At 41.4% G+C, this 19,832-nt stretch overlaps 1 protein-coding gene and 1 pseudogene across 2 annotated transcripts; both read left to right on the top strand.

The window, feature by feature from the left end:
• Window positions 1-718: 718 nt before the first annotated feature.
• Window positions 719-12,907, top strand: LOC140701374 (vomeronasal type-2 receptor 26-like). Its single transcript, XM_078378809.1, has 4 exons — window positions 719-873; window positions 3,055-3,346; window positions 7,840-8,005; window positions 9,044-12,907. Exons 1-4 carry the CDS (start codon window positions 719-721, stop codon window positions 9,940-9,942), a joined length of 1,512 nt encoding a protein of 503 aa, XP_078234935.1. The 3' UTR covers window positions 9,943-12,907.
• A 1,272-nt stretch (window positions 12,908-14,179) lies between these two features.
• LOC140701373 (vomeronasal type-2 receptor 26-like) lies at window positions 14,180-19,270 on the top strand (annotated as a pseudogene). Its single transcript, XR_013537665.1, has 4 exons — window positions 14,180-15,022; window positions 15,846-16,073; window positions 17,661-17,787; window positions 18,345-19,270. The product of XR_013537665.1 is annotated as a vomeronasal type-2 receptor 26-like (transcript).
• The last annotated feature ends 562 nt before the right edge of the window (window positions 19,271-19,832 follow it).

Genomic DNA, 19,832 nt, shown 5'->3' with positions numbered 1-19,832 from the left:
ATCGTCTTAAAGACACTATGATTCTTTGTTTGGATTTTGATTTTACCTCAGCTGCGCGTGTTCTCAGATGTGCCACACAACTTTGTTTGGGAAGTCCATCTATTCTACTGCCTGAGATTAGGAAGTAGAAGAGCCGCTCCCCACCAAAAAAAGATTGATCGATAGGTAGATATTAAACTTTTGCGAGACGTACATAAACGTCTACTTGTGGGATTTTCACTTTTATTTCATTTCTATCTAAGACGGCTTTACCTACCGAATCAACACAATGGCTTCCTCTCAGGCAAATACTTTTAATTGGTGGTTGCTTATGGTGGCAGTCTGCAACAGATGTACAACTTTTTATCCTGTTGGAATGTCGAAACAACTTTAAATATCTAACAGTTTTTATTCCCAAGTGACCAACATTTTAGATTCTAAAGATGGAAGACGTAGTTGCTTCTCTTAGTGATTATTACAATGATTATAATTTGTTCACCAGACTAAATCACGAGAGGATTTCCAGGGTATTTTAGAAGTGAATGAATAAGCAAGTCAGAAAAAAGAATATAAAAATTCTCCTGCAGAATTGATGCAGGGACTATTGGGGGTGGCAGAGGCTGGGAGGGCTCTGTTGATTCCATTTCTGTGTATTTTCCCCGAATGTTCATCTCAGATACTGTTCAAGGTTCGCAATTCTCTCAGTTTCCACTCTTCTGCGTGCAACGAAGGGGTGACTATGAGTTGTTCTGTGAAAGAAGTCCTCCCAGTTCCTCATGAGTGGCACCAGCCTGGCGTCCTCCTCATTGGGGGACTTCTTACTCAGATCATTTATGCTTTCCATGAAATTTCTTTCGAGAAACAGCCTTCTCGGGACCTTTTTGATGTTGTAAAGTAAGTATTTCTTCCTCTGCAGTACTTCCGCAATTTAAAGCTGGCAAAAAACCACAAAAATATAGCAATAATATGATGGCAGCAGTAGTCAAAGAATTCTCATGTACAAATTTTTGAAATAAGTTCATTAGGGAAGCCCAAGGGTTACAAAACAGTGCTCAGTTAATGGTGTCATTGACTCGATTCATCAACATAAAGAAAATCCAAATTTTAAATCCAGTAGTTCAAGGAGAGAAAGAATAAACTGACATTCTGAATCTAGATTGACAGATGATTTAAGGGGGAAAAAGGGTTCTCTTTCTTGATACTGATCGTGTTAAAATATCATAAGGATTGTGCTTCATATGTGCCAAAGAATGTAATAATATTTTTATTATTACTCAATAATTGTATTTCCTATTTAGCACTCTTCTTGCCTGTCTGGAACAGCATGCCATCATTGTGATCATGCATTTAAAAAACAAACAACAAAAAAACACACCTTTTCTTGTCACCTTTTTTATATGCAAATATTCCGTTCTTCTTTTATTTCAAGTTGTTTGCATACATTCTGTTGGCTTCTATTTAATGTAAGCTTTGCCACCTTCAAGTCATGTTTCTCTGTATTCTTTTCAGCTGTTATTGGATTTTTCTTTTCTCTTTGGTAGGAAAAGGGACGTGGTTGGTGCTGCAGGTTAAACCGCAAAGCCTCTGGGCTGCAAGGTCTAAAGACCAGCAGTTCAAATCTAAGCGTCGGAGTGAGCCCTTGTTGCTTGTCCTAGCTCCTGCAAACATAGCAGTTCAAAAGCATGTTTAAAAATGCGAGTAGATAAATGTGTACCACTATGGTAGGAAGGTAACAGTTTTTGGCGTGTAGTCACGCTGGCTTGGAAATACGAATGAGCACCACCCCCTAGAGTCGGACATAACTGGACAATGGTCAAGGGGAGCCTTTACCTTTACCTTTGGTGGTAAAAATGCTTGGTTTCATTCTGCTATTTTAAATGGAAGACTTTTTGAGCTATGAAACAAATTCATCTGCCTATTTTTTTTCTTGAGCATTCAGAAAGTCTCATTTTCTGATCCCCTTACTGTCCCCTGGATTTATTTTTTGAAAGGAGACCCTCAGCACTACTTTTTGATTATTGGTCTGTTCATGGGAAAGACTTCCAATACTGCATGCAACCACACAGAGATAGACAAACCCTAGACACAAAGCATGAATATCATAGAACAGATTCTTAAAAAACGCGATCTAGATAAAACTTTTTTACTAAGGATAATGGGAAACCTATTATACAGATACCCTGGCAGTGCATCACCCACTAGATATTGCACTCAAATCCTTTCTATGGTTTGAGTTCAGATTTTAGGATCCTTCCTTCCTTCCTTCCTTCCTTCCTTCCTTCCTTCTGCATATTATTTTTTGGGAACAATTGCAAATTCTGCAGAACTCTATTGAATTTGGTCCAGGGATGATGTCAATGTTCGATGGTTTCTTGTAAGATAGAAATGATCATAAAAAAGCACCTTGCAAAGAGGATTGTTCAAGGAGATGGTTATTCTAGGTTTTTCGGGCTGTTTGGCCGTGTTCTGAAGGTTTTTCTTCCTAATGTTTCACCAATCTCTGTGGCTGGCATCTTCAGAGGACAGGCGTCAGAACTCTGTTTGTGTTCTGGTGTATTTTGTGGGATAGTTTTGGGAACTAGCACACAAACTACACCAGAGCACGGACAGAGTTCCGACTCCAGTCCTCTGAAGAGGCCGGACACAGAGACTGGTGAAACGTTAGGAAGAAAAACATTCAGAACATGGCCGAACAGCCCGTAAAACCTACAACAACCACCGGATCCCGGCCACGAAAGCCTTCAAGAATACATTGTTAAAAAAGATTTAGATTGCTCTGCTTTCCATTTGCCAAGTTCAATTAATTTTGAAGCTATGTGCACACAGAGAATATTGAGAGAAAGAACCAGATTCAGGTACAGCAGAAAGCCCTAAGGCAGATTAGAACTGCCGAACTTCTGACTGTATAACAGCATATGCTGTATTCAGCACCGCTGTACTCAGTAACCTGAGATCTAACTAGATATGTAACAGTTTGTCTTATCAAAGGGGGAAGAAATTTCTAATTTGAAGAAAATTGCAAGTTTGTAAACTATAGTAATTTTGTTTCCTTATTAAAGTAATCTGTCTCAACAGCGTGGTGCCAAATTTCTACCAGCATGCCCTGACCGTGGCGTTTGCCATCAATGAGATCAACAGGAATCCAAAAATCTTGCCCAACGTCACCCTTGGCTTCCACATCTGTGACAGCTATTCTAATGAATGGCTGACCTTTCGGACCACCCTAGACCTGCTCTTCAAAAGGCAGAGATTTGTTCCCAATTACGAGTGTGATGGACAGAAAAGTCTCGTAGCGGTCATTGGGGGGTTGGGTTCCGACACCTCCTTTCTCATGGCTGACATCTTAGGTCTCTACAAAATTCCTCAGGTATGGTTAGGACAGCATACTTTTGAGTATCCTTTTCCTTTCTAGTATTTTGACTGCCAAACTATGCTTTTAGGAAGGTCAGGAAACAGAGGTGTAGAAATGAAATGGATTTTGCAGAAAAGTAGGAATATATTGCAATAATCCTTTTCAAATTTCTGAAATTCCATCATGACAATTTTTTTTTCTTTTTTCTTTTCTGGTGTCTCATAGTTCACATACGGCTCTTTGGCTCCAGAGGACATTCATATATCTCAGTATCCTTACCTTTATCACATGGTCCCCACTGAAGACCATCAATACATGGGGATAATCCGGTTGCTTCAGCACTTCCGATGGATCTGGGTTGGGATGTTTGTGGCAGATAATGAGAGCGGGGAGCGTTTTGTGCAGATGATGGAGACACTTTTTTCTCCAAATGGAATATGCTCAGCTTACGTACAAAGAATTCCACAACAACCTAATTTGGACGACATGCAGGAATCCATTATTAAAGTCCTTCTGAAGATATTTGAACCTTTAACTAATGAAAAAGCCATTGCATGCATCATCTATGGAGAGTCTGTCACAATGGCGTGGCTAAGAACAATTGTATTTCTAATAGACCCTGAAAATATTGGGTATTGGATGTATAGAAAACTGTGGATTACAACAACTCAGATTGATTTTGTCTTACCTGGACCGCAAAAGCTTTGGGATCTTCAAATGTTTGAAGGAACTATTGCCTTTATGATTCATAGAAATGCCCATCTGGAGTTTGAAAAGTTTGTTCAGCATGTCAAACCTGGCTGGAACGAAAGAGATGGTTTCGTGAAAGATTTCTGGGAGCAAGCCTTTGACTGCGAATTTGGAGAAATGGTTCCAGACAGTGAGAAATGTACTGGAGAGGAGAAACTCGCTGGTCTTCCGAGGCCTGTTTTTGACACGCGCTTGACCGGACACAGCTCTAGTATCTACAATGCCATCTATGCCCTGGCACATGCTTTGCATGCCGTCTACTCATCCAGATCGAGACGCAAAACCATGGTTGAGAATCCAGATGTTTTCCTTCAGCATCTTCAGCCTTGGCAGGTGAGATCTATGCACTTTTTTCTAAATATTTTGATTAATACATTAGCATACAGTGAGACTCTCCAAATCTTGATTCTTTATTTATATTTGTATGCATTGTGTGAGCTCAGATCAATTCCAACTGATGGCAACCCTTACCACGGTTTTCAAAGTGGAGAATGCACAGAAGTAGTTTTTTGTTCTTCACGGATCACCCATAATTTGGAATTATGTTTCCCATTTCTCCTTTGGAGCTGGTCCCTTTAGAACCCCAATAACTCTTTGTGCCTCAAACTGCATCCTTCTTGCCTGATTTCTGCCTGATTTCTGCTTCCGACCTCTATAACATCTTGTACTGGCATGATACCCTCCACATATCGAACATTCATTCCAGTAACAACACACCTTCTTGGAGCACGATCCTTTTGAATCCAATTCCCAGCCGATCAGGTAGGATAGAACCATCTTTCCCACTTCCCAATAAGGAATATTAGCTTGGCCTGCTTTCCAGATAAGATGTCCGCTATCAAACCTCTCACCCTGAGCCGTTCGGGCTGGTGTAATCATGTGAAGCCAAAGTACATTAATCTGAGTTAGTATCTTCTTCCAGATTTATATACCTGTTCCAATAGAAAAAGTTGTTGGACTGATCCGATGAGGTGCCACTCCTCTGTCAGAAAAGAAGTTGACCCTTCAAATACAGTGGTGCCTCGCATAACGTTTGCTTCGTTTAACGTTTTTTTCGCTTAACGTTTATTTTTTCAGAGTCAGATTGTGCTTCGTATAACGTTTTTCCCTATGGGCGATTTTCGCATAGCGATTTTGGGACCATGCTTCGCTTAACGTTTTTGCTTAACGATGTTCATTTTTTCAATTACAAAAGTGTCTTAACATGTTGAAAAATGGTTTTACATGCTTGGAATCGTTAGTGCACCTTCTAAAATGTGTGCATACTTAATTTGGCGTTGATCTGACTTTTCGTTAATTTTTTGTGAATTTTCTTCTCCCCCATAGGAAACAATGGAGCTGTCAGATTTTGACAGCTGTCAAAAGTTGGGGGGAAAAATTCACCATAAATTAACGAAAAGTCAGATCAAAGCCAAATTAACTTCTGCATCCGTTTTAGAGGGTGCAGAAGCCAATCCAAGCATTTAAAACCATTTTTGACCCTTTTATGACACACTTAAATTTGCAAAAATTGACTTCGCAAAGCCATTGAAATGTATTGAGTCGGCTTCAATACATTCCAATGGAGGAAACATTGTATCGTTTAACAATGTTTCCTATGGGTTTTTTCACTTAAGGACGCCAATCCGTGCCTATTGGAACGGATTAACCGGTTTCCAATGCATTCCTATGGGAAATGGTGTTTCACATAAAGTTTTTTTCGTATAAGGTTTTTTTTTTGGAACCAATTAAAAACGTTATGCGAGGCACCACTGTATCTGAGGCAACTTACACAGGTGGAAGTGCAGCTTCTTGTAAATATTGAAATGAAAAATGACCACAAATGGCTAGATAATGTTTGGCTTCTCCTCCTCGCTCCACTCTCTCCTCATCTTTCAATCCCATTTGTATTGTTTCTTTTTTCAACCAGCTTCACCCGTTCCTGCAAAGGTTGTCATTTAACAACTCAGAGGGAGAAACTGTGTCGTTTAATGAGAAAAGGGAAATAGGAGGTGGATTTGACGTCATGAATGTGGTCATATTTCCCAATAACTCTTTCCATCAAGTGAAAATTGGAAGGGTGGTTCCCGGTGCTGTTGAAGGAGATGAAGTCGTGATAGATTGGGATAGCATTGTGTGGCACCGAGGCTTTAATGAGGTATGGATTATGGAGGGGTCCTTCCCTAAGGAGGTCATGTTAGTGAATGAAGTTTCCTTTGCTTTCAGATCCTTTCAGCATGGTGTTTTAGCCTCTAAAATAGACAACAGGTTCTGGGACCATGGGCTAAGCTTCCTGCAAGAAGGACTGCTAGCAAGATATGGCTTGCACCTCAGAAGGACTGGAAAGAATGTGTTTGGCCACAGCATGAATAACTTAGGCTTTGAACAGAATTGGAAGACACAAGCACACAGATGAAGACAGATGAAGCCTTACTCTTGTTATGAGAATGAGACCAAACTGTTGAAATGGGGGTCAATAATAAGATTATAATTATTAATAATAAGGGAAAGACACGAAACCGGGCCTTCTCGGTGGTGGCTCCTCGCCTCTGGAACAACCTCCCTTCAGAGATTCGTGTGGCCGCTACGCTGGGAATCTTTACAACCCAATTAAAAACATGGTTGTACATCCAGGTCTTCCCTCCAGTCAATAAATAAATACCTGAATTCTTTTCTATTCCTTCTTATTTTGTTCTCACTCTATTTTATTGTAACTGTATTGAATGATCATGTAATGTTCTTGTGTTTTATTGTTTTATCCTATACTGGAAGCCACCTAGAGTGGTCGAGTAGACCAGATAGGTGGGGTATAAATCAAATAAATAAATAAATAAAATAAAGATTAACATTAATAGTACTATCCATTAAAATGTACAAACAGGCTAGAAATAATGCATGTGCGGTGTCTATGTACGAAGGCCAGGAGTGTGGGAAGCAAACAAGGAAATTTCAGTTCAGGAGGGCAAATATGACTTGATAAGAATAACTGAAATTTGGCGGGATTACTCCCATGACTGAAATGCAGGAATTGAAGGGTGTAGCTTGTTCATAAAGAACAGAGAGAATAGAAAGGGAGGTGAACTGGAAGTTGAGTCATAGCAACTGGAGTTCTTTCTTAGGAAAGAAGGTCGTTTGCCGTGGCTCATCATCTTCCATATAACCACCCCTGGATGACTGAGAATCTTCACAGATATAAAGGGAGGAGAAGTTGCAGTAAATGTAAAAAATACACAAAGGCTGCCATGTACAGAAGGGGCAGGATCTGTTCTTGATCATCCCAGAGTGTAGGACACGCAACAATGGGCCCAAGTTACAGAAAACTCAGATTTTGGCTGAATATCAGGAAAAACTCCCTCTTCCAGCCGTAAGACAGTGGAAGGTGGTGAAGAATAATCAAACCCTGGAGGCGTTCAAGAGAAACTTAGAGAACTACATGACAGATATCCTTTGATTTGTATTCCTGTATTGAGCAGTGGGTAGAAGAACTTCATGCCCTTGCAGGCCCCTTTCAACTTCAGTTTTCTATGGTTCTATAAATGTTACCAACCACTTTCAAAAATGAGATGCAACGTTGACTTCACAAATATACCTACTATATTCCTAAACTGAAAACAAGAATATTCTTAGAGGGTGTTTTTGTAGAAGCGAGTACTGATTATGCATTTCTTGAGTATTGGTGAGTTATGAAGGGATCCAAAGGAGATGGAGTCAAAAGACCAGGGTTGGCCAACCTGGTTTCTGTAGGGTATTTGACTAGGAGGAATAATACATAACCTCTTTGTGATGACCCTTCTCAACTCCCTTCTTTCAATGAACAGGTGGTTCCCATTTCGGTTTGCAACGAGTACTGCCATCCTGGCTTTCAGAAGAAAAGGAAGGAAGGAGAAAAGTTTTGTTGTTATGATTGTGCTCTATGCCCAGCAGGAAGGATTGCAAACCAGACAGGTGGGCATTTCAAATGTTATTTGATGACGATGACGATCATCATCATCATCATCATCATCATCATCATCATAAAAGTGGAAGACAGGAGGGCCTGGTGTGTTCTGGTCCACGGGGTCATGTTAAGTCATACACGACCTAATGACTAAAGAACAACAAAATGTTACAACTAGCCAGCTGCCTGAGGAGGTGAGGAAGGGAAGCCAAAGCTGCCTGAGGAGGTGAGGAAGGGAAGCCAAAGCTGCTTCCCTGAGTGGTGTGCTATGGGCAAGGGAGGATCCCAGTGGTATGCTGATGAAAGTGAGTAGACCATATTATTGATTCGGCCCAAAGCACCATAGCGCTTCGTGATCATCTCTTTTCAGGGTTCTGCAGGTTATGCTCAAGATGTTAAATAGTGCACATAAACTAACAGGGAGCTAAATAAGGCATGGAAAGAATAGAGTTATGTCTTTGTATCTGCTGGTAATTGTCATCAAACTAGCTGCCACCTTCTGGACCTACTGAAGCATTCATAGTTACGTCAAGGGAAGCCCTACGTAGAGAGTATTACAGTAGTCTATTTTGGAGCTTAATAATCTATAGAGCACTGTTGTTAGACCTTTCTTATAATGTGAAGGGCACAGCTGGCCAGTCATTTCCTTTAATTAGTGCAACTGGAGGAAGAAGATTCAGGCTTCTATACTCCTTAAACACGGCATCCTCTATAGCTGGAGATGAAGAATAGAACCAAAATTCATCAGGGCCTCAGCTCCTCCTGAGACCTTTAGTACATGGCAACCCTACATGACAGTGGACTTCAGTGTTTGAGTTGAATTCACTCTGCATTGGCTATAAGGCAGCCGAACTGAATCAATTGAATCAAACAATTGTATCGTAGCTTATTTCAATAAAACAGGTATATGTCCTTGAAAACAAAAGTGGCACTGTGAAAGGGATCATATCTTACACCAAAACAGGTTTTGAAAAAATAATTCTATTTTCTTGTATTTTACTTTATTTTTTCTTTCAGTGACCTGTTCTTCTGTTTCTGTTCTTCAGATATCGATGACTGTTTCGAATGTCCTGAAGACGAGTACCCAAATGAGAACAAAACTGGATGCCTGCCCAAACTTGTCATCTTTTTGTCTTACGAAGAGCCTTTGGGTTGGGGTTTAGCCTTGGCTGCTCTCTCTTTTTCCCTGATCACAGCCTGGGTCTTAGGAACTTTTATGAAGCACAAGAACTCCTCCATTGTCAAAGCCAACAATCGAGGCCTCACCTACACTCTCCTCATCTCTCTCCTCCTCTGCTTCCTCTCTTCTTTGCTCTTTCTTGGACGACCTGGAAAGTTGAGCTGCCTCCTCCAACAGCCGGCCTTTGGCATCATCTTTTCAGTGGCCATTTCTTGTGTGTTGGCCAAAACCATCACCGTGGTTGTGGCTTTCATGGCCACCAAACCAGGATCCAACATGAAGAAATGGCTGGGAAGAAGGACAGCAAACTGCATTGTGCTCTCCTGCTCCTTGGTTCAAGCAGGAATTTGTGCACTGTGGTTAGGAACATCTCCCCCATTCCCAGCATTTGACATGCAATCGTTGACTGAAGAGATTATCCAATTATGTAAAGGAGGCTCTATTATCATGTTTTACCTTGTCCTGAGCTATATGGGCTTTTTGTCCCTCGTGTGCTTCACGTTGGCCTTCTTAGCCAGGAAACTGCCAGACACTTTTAATGAGGCCAAGTTCATCACCTTCAGCATGGTGGTCTTCTGCAGTGTTTGGGTGTCCTTTGTTCCCACCTATCTGAGCACCAAGGGGAAACAAATGGTCGCTGTGGAGATCTTCTCTATTCTAGCCTCCAGTGCTGGTCTCTTGATTTGCATCTTTGCTCCCAAGGTTTACATTATTCTCTTGAGGCCTGAATTGAACACCAAGGAGCAGCTTAGAAGGTGGAAATAAGAATGAAATGAAAAGACGTTTTCTAGCATAGAAACAAACTTCCCAAGGAAATGATGTTATAGTAGATGTAGACTTGGACACTCTCACTCGTTCTCGCTAGTTTCTGAAACCACTACGCGAAGTCTTTGGGAATTTTGTGGTGTGTTGTCACCATTATAATGGCGACATGCAGCTCTTTCTTTCCTTTGTTTTATTTGTAGAAGATGATGTTTAGGTCCCTAAACACTGCCCAGCCATGATAATGGAGTGGACAGAGGCCAATTTGAAACTGAGTCCTGGTATGATGGAGATCCTGTTGCTGAGAGGTCCATCGGACGGAATGGAGGGAAGTCTACCTGGCCTGGATGGTCTTCTGCGCCCCCTGGAAAATAAAGTTTGAAGTTTGATGGTTCCCCTCTAGTCACCTCCTTCTACAGAAACTGAAACATCAGCTGTGGTTCGGAGTACATTTTTTGAACTTCAGTTGATTGTCCAGTTGCTCCCCTACCTGGACAGGAAATGCCTGATTGGTTAATGCATTCAAATTCTCAAAATAGTCTAATGTGGTGCTCAACATAGGGCAGTCCTTGAAAACAACAGGAAAACTCCAGCAGGTTCAAAACCTGGCATCTGGAATAGTAAGTTTGATCATGTATGCCCTGTCTTGGCTTACCTACTTGGGTCCGTGACAGTTTTTGCACCCAATTCAAGGTGCTGCTTGTTAATCGGGTCCAGTTTTTAAATATGAAGTGAACTGGGCAAAATACATACGGCCTACAGAATGGCCTGCCTATAGAATGGCGTTCAGGAGATCTTTGCTTTGTTTCCATGAAGACTTCTTTTATATTGTCGCTTCATTTTGTGAATCTTTTCCTCTACTTACCTGCTTTGATTGAAATAAATCTTCAAATTAATCGCAACGGTGGATGGCCTCATGTGATCCCTGCTTACAGCTTTTGCCCTCTGGTGCCATGTAGGGGCCTCACAGAAATGCTATCTAGCTCTGTGGTTTAATTCTCCGGTTGCGGAACCAGAAGTGAGGAGTTCAATTCCCTACTGGGTCTCTTTAACAAGGCCTGGTACAGATGATGTCCAGGGTGCCTCAAAACTCTGCAATTCCAAGATGATGATGATGAGGATTTTCCCTGGTAATGACCTATAAACCCTGAAATGATTTAGGACCTCAGTATCTATCAGAACATCTCCCCTAGAAAAGAGCTCGCCATTTACATGCTCCTCCCAAACCACAGCATTGAGGGTGGTGAAAAATTAAGATGAAAAAGATAACAACAAGAAATCAGGCATTCTTGGTGGTGGCCCCTGTACTCCATTAAATAGACATCCATTTGGGTTATGCCACGCTGTGTTCCTTCTAACTTTTAGGAAGCTATTAAATTCATAGCTTTGTATACAGAAGTATCAAGAAGGTGGTGTTTGGCGTTGGGGTTATCGGTTCGCTGGTATTATAAAGTGTGGTGGCAGAGAAAACAAACAAACTGAGTATGGAAAATCCAGCACAAAATTTCCTGATTGAATTATTGTTTTTCTGTTGCACTTTTTATTCTTTCTTGGATACAGTTGTTGTGTAGACGTTAGACATGAGATCGTGGGTGTCTCTGATTTCAGAAGAGCAAGGAATCTTCTATATGTTTAAGAAAAAAAAAGAAAGGAAAGGGTAATGAATTGGTCTTGAAGGTTTTTGCTCTCCTAACGTTCCTCAGTCGCTTCACCCCATGATTTCAATGCCCTCAAGTGCAGCTCCAATTGTTCCCCTCAAGTTAAAGCTGAGAACCTGGATCCATCGGAATGCAGCTTCGTAAGAGGGATGGAGCTGGGAGTGATAACCAGAGAGCCCCACCTGCTTAACAAGAAAGGACAAGTCCCATTGAGGAATTGTCCAAATGTAGACGATGGTTGCACAGTTCCTTCACTCCTTGTGGGCCACAACCTCACATTTTTGTCTGAAGGAATGGAAAATAACCCTGAAACAATTGTGTCATGATAGGAATAGTCTAAAAGACACTATGATTCTTTCTTTGGGTTTTGATTTTGCCTCAGCCGCGCGTGTTCTCAGATGTGCCACACAACTTTGTTTGGGAAGTCCATCTATTCTACTGCCTGAGATTAGGAAGTAGTAGAGCCGCTTCCCCCCCCCCAAAAAAAAAGATTGCTAGATTAATAGGGAGAAAGTAAACTTTTGCAAGATGCACAAAAAAGTCTGCTTCTGGGATTTTCACAGAAAATGACAGCCATTTTATTCCTTTTTAACACAGCTTTACCTACCAAATCAACACAATAGCTTCCTCTCAGGCAAATACTTTTAATTGGTGGTTGCTTATGGTGGTAGTCTGCAACACATTTACAACTTTTTATCCCATTGGAATTAGACTAAGTCCTCTCCACCATTATTGAAACAACTTTAAATATCTAACAGTTTTTATTCCCAAGTGACCCACCTATTGGATTTTAAAGATGGAAGACGTAGTTGCTTCTCTTAGTGATTATTACAATGATTATAATTTGTTCACCAGACTAAATCACGAGAGGATTTCCAGGGTATTTTAGAAGTGAATGAATAAGCAAGTCAGAAAAAAAGAATATAAAAATCCTCCTCCAGAATTGATGCAGGGAGTATTTGGGTTGGAAGAGGCTGGGAGGGCTCTGTTGATTCCATTTCTGTGTATTTTCTGTCAATGTTCATCTCAGATACTGGTCAAGGTTCGTAATTCTCTCAGTTTCCATTCTTCTGTGTGCAAAGAAGGGGTGACTATGAGTTGTTCTGTGAAAGAAGTCCTCCCCGTTCCTCATGAGTGGTACCAGCCTGGCGTCCTCCTCACTGGGGGGATTCTTACTCAAATCATTTATGCTTTCCATGAAATTTCTTTTGAGGAACTGCCTTCTCGGGACCTTTTTGATGTTGTAAAGTAAGTATTTCTTCCTCTGCAGTTCTTTGGCAATTTTAAGCTGGCAAAAAACCCCACAAAAATATAGCAATAATATGATGGCAGCAGTGGTCAAAGAATTCTAATGTGCAATTTTTAAACTAAGTTCATTAGGGAGGCTGAAGAGGTACAAATCAGTGCTCAGTTAGTGGTGTCATTGACTCGATTCATCAGAACATGTTTGGCCATGTTCTTTAGGTTTTTCTTTCTAATGTTTCACCAATCTCTGTGGCTGGCATCTTCAGAGGACAGGAGTCAGAACCCCCTGTCTGTGCTCTGGTGTAGTTTGTGGGATAGTTTTGGGAACTACCACACAAACTTCACCAGAGCACAGACAGGGTTCTGTCTTCTGAAGATGCCAGCCACAGAGAATGGTGAAACGTTAGGAAGAAAAACATTCAGAACATGGCCGAACAGCCCGAAAAACCTACAACAACCACCGGATCCCGGCCACGAAAGACTTCAAGGATACATTGTTAAAAAAGATTTAGATTGCTCTGCTTTCCATTTGCCAAGTTCAATTAATTTTGAAGCTATGTGCACACAGAGAATATCGAGAGAAAGAACCAGATTCAAGTACAGCAGAAAGCCCTAAGGCAGATTAGAACTGCCGAACTTCTGACTGTATAACAGCATATGCCGGATTCAGCACCGCTGTACTCAGTAACCTGAGATTTAACTAGATATGTAACAGTTTGTCTTCTGAATGGAGGAAGAAATTTCTAATTTGAAGAAAATTGCAAGTTTGTAAACTATAGTAATTTTGTTTCCTTATTAAAGTAATCTGTCTCAACAGCGTGGTGCCAAATTTCTACCAGCATGCCCTGACCATGGCGTTTGCCATCAATGAGATCAACAGGAATCCAAAAATCTTACCCAACGTCACCCTTGGCTTCCACATCTGTGACAGCTATTCTAATGCCTGGATGACCTTTCGGACCACCCTAGACCTGCTCTTCAAAAGGCAGAGATTTGTTCCCAATTACGAGTGTGATGGACAGAAAAGTCTCGTAGCGGTCATTGGGGGATTGGGTTCCGACACCTCCTTTCTCATGGCTGACATCTTAGGTCTCTACAAAATCCCTCAGGTAGGAGAAGATGCAGGTATGGTTAGGACAGCATACGTTTGTGTATCCTTTTCCTTTCTCGTATTTTGACTGCCAAAGTATGCTTTTAGGAAGATCAGGAAACAGAGGTGTAGAAATGAAATGGATTTTGCAGAAAAGTAGGAATGTATTGGAATAATCCTTTTCAAATTTCTGAAATTCCATCATGACAATGTTTTTTCTGGTGTCTTATAGTTCACATACGGCTCTTTGGCTCCAGAGGACATTCATATATCTCAGTATCCTTACCTTTATCACATGGTCCCCACTGAAGACCATCAATACATGGGGATCATCCGGTTGCTTCAGCATTTCCGATGGATCTGGGTTGGGATGTTTGTGGCAGATAATGAGAGCGGGGAGCATTTTGTGCAGATGATGGAGACACTTTTTTCTCAAAATGGAATATGCGCAGCTTTCATACAAGGAATTCCACTACAACCTAATTTGGATGACACAAATGAAACCATTACTAAAGTCATTCTGAAGATATTTGAACCTTTAACTAATGAAAAAGCCATTGCATGCATCATCTATGGAGATTCTGTCACAATGGCGTGGCTAAGAACAATTGTATTTCTAATAGACCCTGAAAATATTGGGTATTGGATGTATGGAAAAGTGTGGATTACAACAACTCAGATTGATTTTGTATTACCCGGACCGCAAAAGCTTTGGGATCTTCAAATGTTTGAAGGAACTATTGCCTTTATGATTCACAGAAATGCCCATCTGGAGTTTGGAAAGTTTGTTCAGCATGTCAAACCTGGCTGGAACGAAAGAGATGGTTTCCTGAAAGATTTCTGGGAGCAAGCCTTTGACTGCGAATTTGGAGAAACGGTTCCAGACAGTGAGAAATGTACTGGAGAGGAGAAACTGGCTGGTCTTCCGGGGCCTGTTTTTGACATGCGCTTGACCGGACACAGCTCTAGTATCTACAATGCCATCTATGCCCTGGCACATGCTTTGCATGCCATCTACTCATCCAGATCGAGACGTAAAACCATGGTTGAGAATCCAGATGTTTTCCTTCAGCATCTTCAGCCTTGGCAGGTGAGATCTATGCACTTTTCTAAATATTTTGATTAATACATTAGCATACAGTGATTCTCTCCAAATCTTGATTCTTTATTTATATTTGTATGCATTGTGTGAGCTCAGATCAATTCCAACTGATGGCAACCCTTACCACGGTTTTCAAAGTGGAGAATGCACAGAAGTAGTTTTTTGTTCTTCACAGATCACCCATAATTTGGAATTATGTTTCCCATTTCTCCTTTGGAGCTGGTCCCTTTAGAACCCCTCTGGCTTTGTGCCTCAAACTGCATCCTTCTTGCCTGATTTCTGCTTCCGACCTCTATAACATCTTGTACTGGCATGATACCCTCCACATATGGAGCATTCATTCCAGCAACAACACACCTTCTTGGAGCACGATCCCTTTGAATCCAATTCCCAGCCAATCAGGTAGGGAAGAACCATCTTTAGTGCTTCCCAATAAGGAATATTAGCATGGCCTGCTTTCCAGATAAGATGTCCGCTATCAGACCTCTCACCCTGAGCCGTTCAGGCTGATGTAATCATGTGAAGCCAAAGTGCATTAATCTGAGTTAGTATCTTATTCCAGATTTATATACCTGTTCCAATAGAAAAAGCTGTTGGACTGATCCGATGAGGTGCCACTCCTCTGTCAGAAAAGAGGTTGACTGGTACCCTTCAAATATCTGAGGCAACTTACACAGGTGGAAGTGCAGCTTCTTGTAAATATTGAAATGGAATTTGACCATATATGGCTAGATAATGTTTGGCTTTTCCTCCTCGCTCCACTCTCTCCTCATCTTTCATTCCCATTTGTATTGTTTCCTTTTTCAACTAGCTTCACCCGTTCCTGCAAAGGTTGTCATTTAACGACTCAGAGGGAGAAACTGTGTCGTTTAATGAGAAAAGGGAAATAGGGGGTGGATTTGACATCATGAACGTGGTCATATACCCCAATACCTCTTTCCATCAAGTGAAAATTGGAAGGGTGATTCCCGGTGCTCCTGAAGGAGAAGATGTCGTGATTGATTGGGATAGAATTGTGTGGCACCGAGGCTTTAATGAGGTATGGATTATGGAGGGGTCCTTCCCTAAGACGGTCATGTTGGTGAATGAAGTTTCCTTTGCTTTCAGATCCCTTCAACATGGTATTTTAGCCTCTAAAATAGACAACGGGTTCTGGGACCATGGGCTAAGCTTCCTGGAAGAAGGACTGCTCGCAAGATATGGCTTGCACCTCAGAAGGACTGGAAATAATGTCTTTGGCCACAGCATGTATAACGTTGGAAGGCTTTGAACAGAATTGGAGGGAAGAGGAACAGACCAAACTGTTGAAATAGGGGTCAATAATAACATTAATAGTAATATCCATTAAAATGTACAAACAGGCCAGAAATCATGCAGTGATTATGTACGAATGCCAGGAGTATGGGAAGCAAACAAGGACTGAAAATTTCAATTCACGAGGGCAAACATGACTTGATAAGAATAACTGAAATTTGGCGGAATTACTCCCATGACTGAAATGCAGGAATTGAAGGGTGTAGCTTGTTCATAAAGAACAGAGAGACTAGAAAGGGAGGTGAACTGGAAGTTGAGTAATAACAACTGGAGTTCTTTCTTAGGAAAGAAGGTCATTTGCCATGGCTCGTCATCTTCCATATAACCACCCCTGGATGACGGAGAATCTTCACAGATATAAAGGGAGGAGAAGTTGCAGTAAATGTAAAAAATACACATTCAGAGAAATAGAGGAGGAACACTTTTCAAATACTTGGAAGGCTGCCATGTACAAAAGGGGCAGGATCTGTTCTTGATCATCCCAGAGTGTAGGACACGCAACATTGGGGTCAAGTTACAGGAAATTGAGATTTAGGCAGAATATTGGGAAAAGCTCCCTCTTCCATCAGTAAGAGATTGGAATCCATTACCTTGAGAGGTGGTGAGTAATCCAGCCCCAGAGGGATTTTAGAGAAACCACATGACATATATCCTTTGATTTGTATTCCTGTATTGAGCAGTGGGTAGGACTTCATGGCCTAACAGGCCCCTTCCAACATCACTTTTCTATGATTCTATAAATTTTACCGAGCAATTTCCAAAATGAGATGCAACACTGACTTCGTAAATACAGGTTAAAAGGTAAAGCTTCCCCTTGATAATTTGTCCACTAGCATCTGACTCTAGGGGGCCGTGCTCATCTCCATTTCCAACCCATAGAGCTAGCATTTGAAGACAATCTTCCATGGTCGCATGGCCAGCCGACTAGACACGGAATGCCGTTACCTTCCCACTGTAGTGGTACCTATTTCTCTGCTTACGTTTATATGCTTTTTAACTGCTAGTTTGGCAGGAGCTGGCACAAGCGACGGGAGCTCCCTCCGTTGCGTGGATTCGATCTTACGACTGCAGGTTTTGGGAATATACTTATTCCTAAATAGAAAACAAGAATATTCTTACTGAGTTTTTTTTTTAATAGAAGTGAATATTGATTATGCATTTCTTGAGTATTGGTAAGTTATGAAGGGATCCAGAGGAGATATATTCAAAAGACCAGGGTCGGCTAACCTGGTTTCTGTAGGGTATTTGACTAGGAGGAATATTAGATCTTTCTTTGAAATGACCCTTCTCAACTCTGTCTTTTTATTAACAGGTGCTTCCCGTTTCAGTTTGCAGTGAGTACTGCCATCCCGGCTTTCAGAAGAAAAGAAAGGAAGGAGAAAAGTTTTGTTGTTATGATTGTGTTCTATGCCCAGCAGGAAGGATTGCGAACCAGATAGGTGGGTGTTTCAATTTTTTTTCTTTGTTATATAAAGATAATTGAATTTCTTGGGTCAGAGTATTACAGTAGTCTATTTTGGAGGTTAATAATCTATCGAGCACTGTTGTCAGTCCTTTCGTATAATGGGAAGGGCCCAGCTGGCCAATCATTTCCTTTAGTTAGTGCAACTGGAGTAAGAAGATTCAGCCTTCTATTCTCCTGAAGCACGGCTTTCTCTACAGTTGGTGATGAAGAGTAGAATCAAAAGTCATCAAGGACTCAGTTCCTCCTGAGACCTTTGTGCATGGAAACCCTACATGACAGTAGACTTCAGTGTTTGAGTTGAATTCCCTCTGCATTGGCTATAAGGCAGCTGAACTGAATCAATTGAATCAAACAATTGTATCGTAGCTTATTTCAATAAAACAGGTATATGTCCTTGAAAACAAAAGCAGCACTGTGAAAGGGATCATATCTTACACCAAAACAGGTTCTGAAACTATATTTCTATTTTATTGTATTTTAGTTTATTTTATCTTTACTTTCAATGACCTGTTCTTCTGTTTCTTTCTTCAGATATGGATGACTGTTTCAAATGTCCAGAAGACGAGTATCCAAATGAGAACAAAACTGGATGCCTGCCCAAGCTTGTCATCTTTTTGTCTTATGAGGAGCCTTTAGGGTTGAGTTTATCCTTGGTTGCTCTCTCTTTTTCCCTGATCACAGCCTGGATCTTAGGACTTCTCATGAAGCACAAAGACACCCCCATTGTCAAAGCCAACAATCGAGACCTCACCTACACTCTCCTCATCTCTCTCCTCCTCTGCTTCCTCTCTTCTTTGCTCTTTCTTGGACGACCTGGAAAGTTGAGCTGCCTCCTCCAACAGCCGGCCTTTGGCATCATCTTTTCAGTGGCCGTTTCTTGTGTCTTGGCCAAAACCATCACCGTGGTCGTGGCTTTCATGGCCACCAAACCAGGATCCAACATGAAGAAATGGCTGGGAAGAAGGACAGCAAACTGCATTGTGCTCTCCTGCTCCTTGGTTCAAGCAGGAATTTGTGCACTGTGGTTAGGAACATCTCCCCCATTCCCAGCATTTGACATGCAATCGTTGACTGAAGAGATTATCCAATTATGTAACGGAGGCTCTGTGACCATGTTTTACCTTGTCCTGAGCTATATGGGCTTTTTGTCCCTTGTGTGCTTCACGTTGGCCTTCTTAGCCAGGAAGCTGCCAGACAGTTTTAATGAGGCCAAGTTCATCACCTTCAGCATGCTGGTCTTCTGCAGTGTTTGGGTGTCCTTTGTTCCCACCTATTTGAGCACCAAAGGGAAACAAATGGTCGCTGTGGAGATCTTCTCTATCTTAGCTTCCAGTGCTGGTCTCTTGATTTGCATCTTTGCTCCCAAGATTTACATTATTCTCTTGAGGCCTGAGCTGAACACCAAGGAGCAGCTTAGAAGGTGGAAAAAAGAATGAAATGAAAAGACTTTTTTCTAGCATACAAACTTACTTCCCAAGGAAATGATGTTATACTAGATGTAGACTTGGTCACTCTCACTCGTTCTGGCTATGTAAAGTCTCTGGGAATTTTGTGGTGTGTTGTCACCATTATAATGGTGCTCTCTTTCCTCCTTTGTTTTATTTGTAGAAGATGATGTTTAAGTCCCTAAGCATTGCCCAGCCATGTTAATGGAGTGGACAGCAGCCCGTGTGAATCTTGAGTCCGGATATGATGGAGATCCTGTTGCTGAGAGGTCCATCGGACGGAATGGAGGGAAGCTGCCTAGAGTGGTCCATTGGTCCAGATAGGCGGGGTATAAATAAATAAAGAAAGAAAGAAAGAAAGAAAGAAAGTCTACCTGGCCTGGATGGAAAATCAAGTTTAAATTTTGAGGTTCCCCTCTACTCGACTCTCTCTACAGAAACTGAAACATCGGCTGTGCTTCCTTTTTTGAACTTCAGTTGTTTGTCCAGTTGCCCCCCCTACCTGGACAGGAAATGCCTGATTGGTTAATGCATTCAAATTCACAAAATAGTCTAATGTGATGCTCAACATCAA

Source organism: Pogona vitticeps, chromosome 6 (genome assembly GCF_051106095.1).
Source record: "Pogona vitticeps strain Pit_001003342236 chromosome 6, PviZW2.1, whole genome shotgun sequence".
Classification (NCBI taxonomy): domain Eukaryota; kingdom Metazoa; phylum Chordata; class Lepidosauria; order Squamata; family Agamidae; genus Pogona; species Pogona vitticeps.
This window is presented reverse-complemented; position numbering and strand designations above follow the sequence as displayed.